Here is a 13,899-nt window from a genome sequence, read left to right on the forward strand (position 1 = left end):
GCGTCCCACCGGAGGTGCAAAAATAATTTCACAGCGTGCCGAGCCGGGCTGATGTCCCCAGGTGTCCCGTGAGGCCAGCTTGCCTTTGAAGTTACCTCCTTGTTTACACTTTCACGCTTTCCTCCCCAAAGCAAACGGTGGTGTGGAGGGGTCCCCACATCACCAATGGTCCTTGATGCAGGGGGTCCGGTGCCGTGGCAAGGCGGGGTGCAGCCCCAGTTTGTGCTGGAAACACATAAATTTGTCAAAACTCGGCTTACACGTTGGGCAGAGGAGGTTTCGACAGACCTCGCAGCTCAGAAATAACTGAGAAAATAATTATTGGGTGAGAAACGTCTGCTTTCCTCTGCTCAGCCCCAGAGGGGAGAGCAAGGGGGGAGATTTCAGTCATTCACTGCCCTCTTGTGTCTCCAGCACACGAGTCCCTGGGCTACCCACCCAAAATCTGTCCCCATGTTGGGCAGCGAGCCCTGGAGAGCCCTTGGCAGCCCTTCACCAGTTTGTGTGTGTTAGGAGAAGAAAGAGCTTCAGGTGTTTGTGGAAAGCTCCGTGGACCTTGGAAAGGCAGAGTTTAGACTATAAATAATGAGGGGATGGGCTTAAAGGGGTTAAAATAGGTTGAAATTGAAGGAGACTTTTTTTTTCTTTTTTTTTTTCCCCCATGTTTCCAGCAGCCCATGTGCCTTCAGCCAGCTAAGGGGTGACAGGCTTGGAGGGTCTGGTTGGACCCCCAGCTCCTGGTGTGGGTAGGAGATGGAGGGAGGGAGGAAGAGGAGGGAAAGAGGGGTGGAGACAGATGGGTGGAACAAAAATGGGGGTGTTGGGGTGAGGCTTGGGAAGGGAGGTGTGGGTGGGGTACGTGGAAGGGGGGATGGAGGGAGGGAGGGAGGGAGGGAGGGAGGGATGGATGTGTGCATGGCAGGATGGAGGGCTGGATGGAAAGACGGATGGACAGATGGCTGGCTGGAGTGGGTGGGTAGATGGTTGTATGGATGGATGGAAGGAGGGATGGAGAAATGGGGCACCCTGCGGTGGCTCAGTCAGGTGAGCAGGATGTTCCTGTCCCCCCGTCCCCCCGACGTGCATGGCTGGGGGTGGGAATGGGGGAGCTATGGCAGCACCGGGGCTGCCATCGTCTGGCAGCTGCCCCAGCCCCGTCCCCAGGGCCACGCGTGCCGGCAGGACACAACACAGCTGCTGCCCGACCTCTGGGCTCCAGCCCATAGGAACAGCCCCGCGGCCCCCGTGCGAGGGGCCCTGGCCGCCCCGGGGAGCCGGGTGACACCACGGTGACCTGGCCGCCAGCAGCTGGGCCCCGCCGCGCTGGGAGGTGCTGCCGGAGGAATAACAGGAAGCTCCAGGAGGGGAAAACACGGCTGATGCCTTCTGCAGGTTGTTTTCCACCTCCTTCCCGGCCGGTCCTGCGCGTCCCCGCTGCGCGCCCATGTCCCCGGCACTGCGCTCACGTGCCCCCCGCCCCAGCCCCAAGACAGGCTGCACTGGTGTTCTTTATTGTTGAGGTTCAGCTCTGAAAAAGTGCTCACTGTTACAAAAGTACACGTTTATAAAATGTGCTCCGTACAAAGACCGGGGGGGTTTGAACTTGGCGTTTCCCACTTCGCCTTCCCCATCCAGCAGCGCTTGCCTTAGTGTGGGGAAGGGGGAAAGAAAGGGGAAAAGGAGGAAAGAGAGAGAGAAAGGAAGAGAAAAGAGAAGAGAAGAGAAGAGAAGAGAAGAGAAGAGAAGAGAAGAGAAGAGAAGAGAAGAGAAGAGAAGAGAAGAGAAGAGAAGAGAAGAGAAGAGAGGAGAAGAGAGGAGAAGAGAGGAGAAGAGAGGAGAAGAGAGGAGAAGAGGGAAAGGAAAGGAAAGGAAAGGAAAGGAAAGGAAAGGAAAGGAAAGGAAAGGAAAGGAAAGGAAAGGAAAGGAAAGGAAAGGAAAGGAAAGGAAAAAGAAGAAAGGATGAGGGTATGGCTGAGGGAAGGAGAGGACAACAGGAGGGCAGGGCGGCTGCCTCCATGCCTGGGCGCTCCCCAGCTCGCTGCAGGACTGGACGTGGCTGTGGTGTGGGGGCACCTGGCGTGGGGGCTGGCACCCTCAGGCAGGTCCCTGCCCTCCCCACGCAGGGCAGCAAAGCACGAGGGAAGGCCCTTTTGCTTCAGAAAGGCAGAAAATTGGTCTGGATGAATTCAAGGATGCTGGGGAGCTTTGAATTCGCACTTTCTCCTCCGTCACCCAATAACAGGGTCAGGAACTGCTGGGGGAAACACATATTTTGTCCTTGGTATCCAGAGGCTGTTCTGGTGGGGCAGGGGCAGACACCAAAAAGAAAAAAGGGACCCCCAGTGCCTCCATCCCAGGAGGCAACATCGGTGGGCTCTGCTCTCCTGTGGGCCTGGGCTTTGTGGGTGCAAACCTGCCAGGGATCCAGCCTTGCTGTGGGTGCAACCCCACCACGGGTACAGCCTGACCGTGGCCCCATCTCTCCTCGGCATGGCTCAGGGCTGCCCACTGCAGGACTCTCACATCCCCCGGATCAGTGCAGGACATGGCGAGGGGGCTGGGAGCCTGCGCAAGGCCACATCCCTGCGGGGTTCTGCTACAGGGACCGCTGTGATTTGCACCCAGCCTTCTGCCTTCACGCTGCTATCAGGGCTCCCGGCGCCGGGGAGATACTCGGTGCTGGGGGTGGAGTCATCAAGCCAGCACATTGCCTTATTTTTCCCCGTTTTTCTTGTCTCTCTTTTTTTTTTTCTTTTCTTTTTTTTTTTGTTTGGTTTGTTTTTAAACTGTGCATCTACACTCCAGCTACACGCATGGAAACACGGTAAGAAAATAAAACAGCTCATGGGAGGCCCCTCCTCGGGATGCATCCGGCAGGCAAGCAGCCCCAGGGAAGGGGCAAGGGGGGGGGCTTTCCCAAGCAAAACCCACCCCGGGAGGCCAAGGATGGGAGCAAATGCTTCTTGGCAGCAAAGTGCTATGTGACCACAGGGGTTTTACAGCTGGGGTGGAGGCAGTAGTCCTCAGCCCTACATGCTGCAGGAACGGCCACAAAGACGGTGTAAAACGCACGTGGGAGCAGTGGCCACCCTGGCTGGGCAGAGGGGCTGTTGGCTTTATTTTTTCTTCCTTTTTTTTTTTTTTTTTCCTTTGGAGTTCCTTTTGCCTCCTAATGATGAAATCAGGACAGGTTCCCCAAGCCATCTGGCACCTGGAATGGGCCTGAACCTGTGCAAAACTTAGGAGGAGGAGGGAAAGGAGCAAAAAGGTGGCTGGTGAAAGCCATGCCCGGGAGCTGCTCATGGGGCTTCAACTCTTGTCCCACCACCAGGAACGATGGCCCTGGGGCTGTCTGTGAATCCGAGCAGTGGCCAGGGTCACCAGCGAGGCGCAGGTCTGTTCCCCAGCGGGCGGTGGCACTGAGCTGGGTGGCAGTGCCATGTCCTGGGCTTGGCCCCCACATTTTGGCAAGGTTGCAGAGCACGGGCAGGGTTCAGGGAGCTGGAGGCTGCCGGGCTCTTGCTCCACCAGTGCTGTTTATGGGGTGAAAGTGAGGATTTCCATGTTTTTCTCCCCAAGGCAGTGGGTGCGGGCATCCCCCAAGGCACACGCTGCTTTTGGGGGGGTCTCTCTCCCAAATGGAGGTCCCTCCCTCCCCAGCTACAGCCCCTGCTCCATCTCCCACAGACTGGCACCGCGTGGAGGCTCCTGGCCCCAGGAACCTCCCCCCCCCCCCGTGTGCCCCCTGTGCCACCGCCTCCACCGGCCCCAGGAGCTGGGGGGGCTCCAAGCGCCGCTGGGGTTCATGGCAGTGGTGGCGGTCCTGGGGGGGGGGCACCAGCTGGGGTGAAAATTCCCCATTTCTGGGCAAAAGAAGAGGGGAACCGTCCCCCAGTCTCCCCACCACAGCCAGGCATCGGGGACAGCAGGAGGGGACAAGGACAAGGCACAGTCCAGCGTCCCCACCAGGCGGTGGGGGGCCGGGGTGGGGAGCGGGGGAGGCTAGGGGTGGCTGGGGGCAACGGGGGCGAGCCCCCCGTCCCAGCCTCCCTGGCCATACCTAAACCTCCTCGTCCTCGCTGGCTTTGCTCCAGCGGTGGCAACAGTTGGCCGTGATGCCCAGCAGGAAGTTGGTGGCCACCGAGGCGATGGAGACCACGAAGCCCACAAAGGCGATGAAGAGATAGTCGTCCAGGGTCAGGGTGAGGTGGCAGGCCTTGAAGCTCTCCTCCGTCAGGGAGAAGAGGGGGACCCCTTTCACCTCGAGGGGGGCCTGGCACTTGGCCAGCTGTGAATCTGACAAGGGGAGCAGCGTCATGGGCCGGGGATGCCATAAATTGGGGGGGTAGGGGGGGACACGGTGGGGAACGGGGCCACCTACCTGAGGCGCAGAGCTGGATGCGGCTCTTCAGCCATTTGAGGAAGGGCTCCATGGCACAGCCACACACCCAGGGGTTGCCGCCGATCCGCAGGGTGACCAGCCCCGTCAGCCCCTCCAGGGCATCAAGGCTGAGCGCCGACAGCCCCCCGTAGCTGAGGTCCAGCTCCCGCAGCTGCGCCAGCCCCCGGAACGCCTTGGGGTGCACCTTGCACAGCCAGGGGTTGTGGCTGAGGTCGAGGCGCAGCAGCTCGCTAGCCTCCAGGAACATGTCGGCTGTCACCAGGCTGAAGTTGTTGTAGCTCAGGTCCAGGTGGGTCAGGCGCCGGGCCCCGAGGAAAAGCCTGGTGGGCAGGGTCTCCAGCGAGTTGTTGCGGAGGTCGAGGACGCGCAACTGGGCGTAGCAGGCCAGGTAGCCCAGCGGGATGCTGGCGATGCGGTTGTGGGCCAGGCTGAGGTTGCCGGTGTCCAGCGGCAGCTCGGCGGGCACCGAGAAGAGCCGCTGCCCGCTGCAGTCCACCGCCTGCCCGCGACACGTGCACAGCACCGGGCAGCCCGCCCCGGCGCCCGCCGCCGCCACCACCGCCGCTGCCGCCACCACCCAGGGGCCCAGCAGCATGGCGGGCCGGCGGCCAGCCCCTGGGCCCATCTCAGAGCCCAGCAAGTGCCATGCCGCGGGGAACGGGGCGGCCAGTGGGCCTCAGCGCGGGGACAGCCCGCCGGCCGCACTGCAGCGGCATCCTCTGCCCGTCACAGCCTGGTGGGGACCATCCCGGGGGGGGCACCCCTCCGCTCACACCGAGGGCTGCTGGTGGTGGCCGAGGAAGATTTGGGGAGCAGAGGTGGGCTCTGAGCTAGCCAAGCAATGCTTGGGGTGTCCCGGAGACATTCGGGGGGCCCACCGTGTCCCCCCCCAGCACAGGGCTGGTGTCAGTCCGTTCTCAGCTGCCTGTGGAAAAGAGGGGTGAGAGAAACCCAAGCTAGCAGTAAGCCCTGCCGGGTGGGTTGTGGCTCACAGGGCATCCACACCACCCCCGAGCCCCCACCGTGCCTCTGCCAGCAGAGCCTTTAAGCACAAAGAGGGCCCCGACCCCACCGGCTTCGCTTTGCTCATCCTGGCAGGCGGTGGGCAGAGCCAGGGGCGTACCAGCCGTCACCGTCAGCTCTGCCCGCTGCTGGGGACACCCTTCTTGCCTGGCCCCCGCAGAGATAACCTCATCCCCATGCCTGGCCCTCCCTCCGCCACAGCATCCCTTGCCCAGGCGGCCCTGCTGCCTGGCCTGCTCTCGCTCCCCGCTGCCTGGCCATCTTTGCTCCTTCCTCCCTCGCCCCGAGCGCCTGTGCTCTCCCCAGCTCCATCTTTTCCCCGCCTCAGCCGCTTTTGCCGTAGAAATTGCCGCCCCAGCCGCCCCCCCACCCCTTCCCCGCCATGGTTGCCGATTCCTCCGGTGGTGCTGGGGGACGTCGGGGTCCCCAGGATACTCACGCTGCCTGGGGGACAAAGCAGGCTCAGCTCCCCGGAGCCGCTGGGCCTGGGTGGTCAGGCAGGGGTCCTCGGGTGGCCACCAAGTTGGGCAAGTGGCTTCTGCAGCCGCAGCCAAGGCTGCTGCCGAGCCTGGCAATTGGAGCAGGTCTTTCCCCACCTCCTTCCTCCCCTCCTCCTCCTCGTCCTCCCTTGTCTCTCTCTTTCTCTGTCTCTCGTTTTTTTTTCTTTCTTTTTTTTTTTTTTTTTTTTTTTCCTTGAGGGCCAGATACTGACGTTTCGGTGTCTCTTAGCAACTGCCTCCACATCTCTGAGCAACAGGAGAGCGGGATGCGGAGCCGCCAGAGCGATGGAGACAGTGGAGGAGAGCAATGCCCCCGCTCCGGGGACACCCCACCCGGGGGGACGGAGCAGGATGAGGGGCAGCGGGTGGCATCCCATCACCCATGGGGGGGCTCGGCTGGTCCCCAGCCCACTGGCTGCCCTCATTGCACCCCCCAGCCCCAGGGAGCACCCCCCGTGGGATGGGGTGAATCAGGGTTTGCCAGGCTCTGAAATCAGAAACCAAATACATGTCAGCAGGAGGGGAAAACGAGGTGGTCCAGAGCAAACCAGGAGCGACTGCACCCAACTGAAATGTTGGGTTGTTTTTGTTTCTTTTGTTTGTTTGTTTGTTTGCAGACCTGGAAAACACCTCGAGTCGCAGCTGATTGTTTTTGCTCCATGTGAAGCAATGATTTCTGGTTCTCTGCTCATTTTATACGGGGAGGGGGCAAAGCCATCTTTAGTGCGCCTGGCGACGTCCCCCACAACCCCCCCACCCCTTGCAGCTGGCTTCTTTAAATGCAAATGAACCTTTTGGAACAAAAGGATGCTCTGGAAACATTGGAAACATTGCGATAACACGGGCATGACATTTGGGAAAGGAGGCACTTTCAAAACCGAGCCTGCCTGTATTTCCTTCCCTCTCTTTTCCAGCTTTCTCCCACTGTTTTTGTGGAGCTGCCTCCATCCCAGCTGAAAATGCCAGCCTGATCGACCCAATTTTTCCCTATTTTGGCCTGGTGGCATCGCCCAGACGGCGGGGGCTGTTTGTTCCCCGTGGGACAGATCCTCCTAGCCATGGCAGCCCGCAGCCAGACGGCACACAGCCGTGGCTGCCTCTCCCCGGGGTGGGTATTAATTGGCTCCTCTCGTAGACCAGGGTCCCAGCGGGCTTCAAGAGGAGCTCCAGGAACCAAATACACCCAGACGTCCCTGGAGCCAGATGCAGCTCAGCCAGACACGTAATTAGAGATAAGACCCATGCCTGGCTGCAAATCTCTTCCAGAGGATCTATTAGTACACCATTTATGGCTGCATTTGCAGCAAATAAATGAGCAAATAAGCCCGACCAGGGCTCATTTCTAATGGCCCTCAAGGCCAAGCATCAGAGCTTGGCTCATGGCCCCCCCCACCAACCATCTCCCTCCCCAAATGAAGGGGTGTTTGCAGCCCAGCAGCCTGCTGGGGATGTCACGAAGGTGCTGTGGACCACCGAGATGGTTATGAGCACCCCTGAAGGAGATGCAATCTGCTCTCCTGGAGCTGGGGGTTGATGTGATCACCTCCTCCCTCTCCTCTGGGGCTAGGAAACACCTAGGGCTGCCCTCCTGCTCATTACCAGGTCACCCATGGGTGGGTGCCCCTGTGATGTCCAGCCCCATAAAAAGAGCATTTCTGGTACAAAACCACAAGCAGAAGAGTGCTGACTTTTCAGATGACTGCTCCAGATGATGCTTTTCTCCCTTCCTATATTTTTTGGGAGGCAACAGCAGTAAGGGAGCAGTTTGGGCTGCCCCATGCATCCAGCTCTGCACAGCCACTGGCCAGGCTCACCCCAGTCCCTTAGACAGGGACTGTCCCCTGGCTTTGGACAGCCCAGCTCAGTAAATTTGCCTTATATTCAGACTGGGCTTTATCTCTCTCATGGGAACCACCGAATATCAGCTCCCTCACTGCTCACAGGACATGCCCAGCTCTTGTGCTGCGGGTATTTAAGTAATAAAATCAACATGGAGTAGAACTGACTTCCAGTTTCCTCGGCACCATTCTCAATATACCAGACAGATCCTTAATTATTATTTTTTAACTACTCTGCAGCCATTAATGTGCTTACACTAAGTCAACCCGGTCTGAGTGCCATCACTGTAGGACTGGTAAGGCTCAGGAAGATCGGAGCTTGCCAGGATCCTGGCAGCAGCACTTACAAAGGGCTTTATTTGACTTTGTTTTGGGTCTCTTTCCATCCAAGATACATTTTTAGTTTGGCTGACACTCTTTGTAATTACCAGCTGGTGGCAGAGAGCCAAAACCCAAATCTGCTTTCTGAGCCGAATGCAGCACATTCGTGCCAAGGTAGGATTTTACAACTTCCAAACGCTTTGTAATCGGTTAAGCAGGTTTCGCTCTCGTGGGATTTGTCTTCGTGCTGCAAAGGACGTGGCTTCTGTAAGGATGTGTATGGTTTTCCTTCACGGGCTGTCCTTACCTACTTCCTTCCCATGCCGACAAAACAGCACGGCTATTGCTCATTGCCGGGAGTGTGCAAATTGCTCAGAGGAGATTGCAGCCTGGGTTTAACCTGAATTTCAGCCCCCTGGGGCTGCTCCTCACTCTGCCCCACCACCTGGCAGCAACTGGGCAGACCCTGCTGCACCACAGGTCTGTCACCCTGAGGCTACCTGGGCTTTTGAAGCTTTTTTTTGTTTGACCAAAACCTTTGATGTGAGCAAAGGCCATCTTAACAGCACCTCCACCTGGCCCAGCCTCAGCTATTTTGGTCCCACAGGGGCTGAAGCAGCCTTGCTGGCTGTGATCTTGATGGGCTTCTGGTGGAGACAGGACTTTTTTTTTTTTTTTTTTAAATGGGATGTGTTTTCACAAGGAGGCCTACAGGGCATGTGGGGGGCCCCACGGTGCAGCCAACCAAGACCCCTTTCTCTTCCATCCCCGGGGTCTGCTCCTCTGCTAGGGGGGCACCTGTGGGGCTCGCCTCATGGTCCACAGGTGCATAAAGTGGCCTCTCACCATTTCAGATTACCGGAATACTTACAAACAAACAAACAAACAAATAGATATGTCATGCTTACAGATGGATAAAGGACCAAAACACCCAGGTCGGTGATGGAGTGAACCTGAACACCAGGTCCTCATAGCTGGTGACTGCCAACAAGCACCACGACGAAGAACAATGGGAGGACAAGGTTGTGGCCATGGGAATGGAGGTACACGGAGATCCCGAAGGAGCAAAACAGCTACTCCACTGCTGCTATGCCTCTTCAAGACCAGCCCAGATGGCTGTACCCACATAGTCGTCATGTTCCTGGGAACTGTGGGCCTGGGCAAGATGATGTCAGCCAGGAAGCTCATACTGGACTGGGTGTCAGGCAAAGTGTTTGTGGAGTTTGACCGTGTCTTCTACATCTACTGCTGGGAGAGCAACCTCCTGACCAGCAGGACAAGCTTGGCCAACCTCATTGCCAAGATGCTGGGGCAGCTGGAGAGGCCTGGAGAGGCTCCTGTTGGTGACTGGTGGCTTTGATGAACTCTGCTTTTCCTTCAGCTGACCCCAGGCTGAGCTGTGCTCCCAGTCCCAGGAGCAGTGGAAATCACCCTGAGCAGCCTCATCCTCTTCCACACTTTTGCCCAAGTTCCTCTTTTGGCTCTTAAATGAGGAATGCAGAAAGGAGCTGGAGGAGATGGGGTGTAAAATTTCACCCAAGATTACACAGGAACTATTAGCGTGGCTTCAAAACAGCTGAGAAACGGCCTTAGCTCTTCTGATGCAGCAGTTTGTGAGCTGGAGGTCTGCCACTGCTTGTACGAGAGCCAGGACAAGCACTTTGTGGCAACTGCCTTGGGTGCTTTCACGGGAGTGTATTTACAAGGGATCAGCTTTAAGGTACCTTGAGCTGCAAAACAGCAGCCTGCCCTGGAGCCCGAGCATCCTTGCAAGCACAGTGGCTGTGATGCTGTAGGCTGGTGCCATTTCCCTTTCGGAAGCGGTGGCATGGCAGATGATGCAGACCAGGAGGGCTGGAGGAGTCCATGGAGTCCACTGGAAGGCTTCTGCCAGCCCCCTGAGGACGGTCCTTTGGCTGGAGGTGGAGGGATCGCCGGCACTGTAAGCCCCAACGTGTGCTATGTGCTGTGGAGGACAGATGCTGGTGGATCCAGGTGGACAAGCGGTGGCACCTGGGTGAGAATGACCTGGGAGACAGCACACAGCTGCCCTGTGAGATGCTCGGGCACCCCACCTGCCTCCTGCAGAGGCTGTGGTGAAGGACGTCACGAAGCAGAGGCTGCCTTGGCCCAGAGCCTCAAGCCTCCCTGGGCTCTGCTTGCTGGAGTAGAAAGAGCTGGATAACAGACCACATGACACCAGGACAAAAAACGCCAAACCAAAAATAAAATAATAATAAAAAATGCTAGCTGCTTTTTTGTCCTTTTTTTTTTTTTTTTTTTTTTGTGTGTATCTGGCTGCACAATGACACGGTCAACCGTCAACAGCTTGGGTAGATTAAATCTCTTTTCTTCTCAAAGGCTGAAGAAATCCTGATTAAATGAAGAGACATTACAGATGCTGGCTGCTCCGAAAGAAGGAAAACACAACGTGGATACAGGACACATCTGACAAGCAGGACTCCTCAGTGAGGGGCTCTGGAGTTTGCACACGCATCAAGAGATGACAGGTACAGGAGATATTTTCTCCTTTTACGAGATATTTTCTCCTTTTAATGATGAAAGGACCTTCTAACGTGCATGGCCAGAAGCTGGTTGTGCAGACTCAGCGCCAATCCTCCTGAGTGATGTAGGAATTACTACCTGGAGCTGAAGGGTGTTCATGCACTACAGATCCAGGCAGGACCTCTTCCAGGAGGAGGCATCCAGATCTTGGATGACAAGATTTTTCTTCACAGCTCTTTCATTGTGAGTTGTATATTGATGAGGGTTTCTATATTTCTGAGCCCCAGTTCCCAATGTCTTTTTACTCTCGTTTTTGGCCGTGTATTTGTTACGGAGAATGTTCATATTGGTTTTACCACCATTAAATATAGATCCTCTCCCAGATATCTCACGCTTTCACCTTTCCATTCCTTCCTGTGGTCAGCAGCAGTGCCCCAGGGCCCTCCCAGGGTCAGGGCAGCCCCCAGGACGGGACCAGGCCCATGGCCTGCTCTCTCTCCCATTACTGGGAGCACCACTATGGAGCCAAGCAGAGAGCTTAGATTAATTAAGCACAAATCTGCTTAAGCTTCCTGGTCACTCTGGGCCCAGCACAGCTCTCATCACGGAAAACACATACTTTTTTCCCCTCCATAATTCAGTTCTGACTCTCAGCTCATATCCTGAGCTCCAGAGCCCTGCGTCTGCTGTGGTGACACCAGGGACCATGCTCTGGTCAATTACTCAGCAGTCAGCCTGGAAAAAAAAAAAATTGCTTTCTAGAGCCTGTTGTGGCCAGGCTGGCTTTGTCTGTGAGGGACTTTGCCCCAGCCTCAGGCCAGCAGCACCAGCCTGATGCCTGAGCTGGGGCTGCGCAGGGAACCGGACGCCCCAAGGACCCTTCACAGCCTGGCAGGGCTCCGAAATGGCTTCATGATTTTATCGATTACCCATCCTGGAGTGGAAATGCTCTGACAGCAGCTGTGGTTTTGGCAAGGGCCCTCCTGTGAACTTTCTGCTCATCACCGGAACGTCAAGTCTGCGGCTCTATGGGCACTGCTTGCTCTGGCACAGGGTTCAGGCTCAAACAAAGCCAGTTTGACCCCAAACACGTTAAATCCCAGAAAACCCATGAGGGACTATGGTGGTTTTACTCAGGTGGGCGGCCGAGCTCCACCACAACCGCTCTCTCACTCCCCCTCCTGAAAGAGGAACGGGGAGAAAATACGATGAAAAGGGCTCAAGGGTTGAGATAAGGACGAAGAGATCGCGCAGTAATTATTGTGATGGGCAAAACAGACTCAGCATAGGGAGATAGTAAGATTTATTACCTATTACTAACAAGCTAGACAAGCGAGAAACAAAGGAAAGAAACCAAAAGCACCTTCCCCCCCATCCACCCTCTTCCACCTCCTCCCCCTGCGCGGCGCGGGGGAATGGGGGTTATGGTCAGTCTATAGCGCTTCTTCTCTGCTGCTCCTTCTCGGTCACTCTCGTCCCCTGTGCTGTGGGGTCCCTCCCACAGGATGCAGTCCTTGCCGAACTAATCCGGCGTGGGCTGCCCACAGGCAGCAGCTCTTCAAGAACTGCTCCAGATATGGGTCCGTACCACAGGGTCCATCCCTCAGGAGCGAACTGCTCCAACCTGGATCCCCCACGGGCAGCAGCTCCTGCCAGGTCACCTGCTCCTGCGTGGGCTCCTCTCCATGGGCTACAGGTCCGGCCCGGAATCTGCTCCGGCAGGGGTCTTCCACGGGCCGCAGCCTCCGTCAGTGCAGGTCCACCTGCTCCACCGTGGTCTCCTCCACGGCTGCAGGGTGGAACCCTGCTCCACCGTGGTACTCCATGGGCTGCAGGGGGACAGCCTGCTTCACCATGGTCCTCACCACAGGCCGCAGGGGATTTCTGCTCTGGTGCCTGGAGCACCTCTCCCCCTCCTTCTTCACTGACCTTGGTGCCTGCAAGGCCGTTCCTCACTCCTCTCACTCTCCCAGCTGCTGTGTGGCGCAGCGTTTTTTTTTTCCCCTGTCTTAAATATGCTCTCACAGAGGCGCAAACAACATCACTTATTGGCTCAGCTCTGGTCAGCAGTGGGGCCCTTACCAAACATGGGGCAGCTTCTAGATCCTTCTCACAGAAGCCACCCCTATGGTCCCCTGCTACCAAAACCTTGCCACGTAAACCCACTACAGGGACAGAGGCCAGCTGGCAGGGGATAGCCTGGATCTGTGCTCAGAGGAGCCTGAAATAGCCTGACAGAGCCTAGGGAACATGAGAGAGTCCCAGATGGGCTGTGGAGAACAAGAAAGCTCAGGGACACCACAGGGACCCTGAAGGCACCTCAGAAAGCCAACAGGCTGGCCAGAAAGGCGAGACTCACTGCGAGACCCACAGGCACCCAGAGTGACGCAAAGAACCCAAGAGGAACCAGAAAAGCTTGGGGAATCCAGAGGTCCTAGGGCAACCTAGAAGCCAGGAGGGAGCTCCTGGTGAGCAGCTTTAAACAGCCTTTAAACACTACAAAGCTTTGCTCGCTCACTCTTGTGAGTCTCAACCACAGGCAAGAGCTCTGCAGCGCTCAAAACCAGAGCTTTTGATAGATCTCTAACCACCTGTAATCCTGTTCTATCATACCACTTGAAAACTCTTCTGAACTGATTGAAACCACCCCACACCTGCTATAGAGCCCCTCAAAACCACACTGACCAGCTCAAAACCTCCTTCGAACACTTGTAGGCAGGCCTAAACAGCTCTTAACCAGTCTGTGGCCACATTTCTGTATTTACTCTCAGGCACCTGCCCCTGTGAGGTCAGTGGCAAGGAGATTGTGTGCCCCTGGTCTGGTGCTAGGACAGCACAGGGCTGCACTAGTGAGGGTTTGGGACACACCACCCTGATTGTTTGCAGAAAGAAACCCCAGCTCTGCACCTGCTAGCCTGATGCACAAGGGATCCCAAAGCAACACAATGCATTACTTAATTACAGAGGTTCTGGTGCTCATAAACACAGCCCAAGAGGAGAAGAACTGAAGAAATGAGAAGGAATAGTGGTTATTATGGCGATTGTGGGACTTGACTTTAAATCAGGGGCTTTCCCTTTTCACCCAAGCATCTTCCTCATTGCTACACGCAGTAAGGTCAAACTACCTGAAATGATTTTTGAACATGATTGAGGACAAACCCTACGAGGGCCGTAGGGGCAACTGAGACGACTGCATGGAGCCGCAGCTGGCCCTGCACAGCACTGCAGGACCTCAGGATGCTCTGCAGCTGCCCCAGCACACTGCAGCAGTCCCTAGGCAACCACTTCCCAGGGCCTCTGGCTGCACTGC

The 13,899-nt window shown here is 56.8% G+C and overlaps 1 protein-coding gene across 1 annotated transcript; it reads right to left on the reverse strand.

Moving 5' to 3' along the window:
• Positions 1–4,060: 4,060 nt before the first annotated feature.
• LRRC55 (leucine rich repeat containing 55) lies at positions 4,061–5,027 on the reverse strand. Its single transcript, XM_035550382.1, has 2 exons — positions 4,382–5,027; positions 4,061–4,296 (listed from the first exon to the last, which is right to left on the reverse strand). The coding sequence occupies exons 1-2, from the start codon at positions 5,025–5,027 to the stop codon at positions 4,061–4,063; spliced, it is 882 nt and encodes a 293-aa protein (XP_035406275.1).
• Between the last annotated feature and the right edge of the window lie 8,872 nt (positions 5,028–13,899).

This window comes from Cygnus atratus, chromosome 5 (assembly GCF_013377495.2).
Source record: "Cygnus atratus isolate AKBS03 ecotype Queensland, Australia chromosome 5, CAtr_DNAZoo_HiC_assembly, whole genome shotgun sequence".
NCBI classification, from domain to species: domain Eukaryota; kingdom Metazoa; phylum Chordata; class Aves; order Anseriformes; family Anatidae; genus Cygnus; species Cygnus atratus.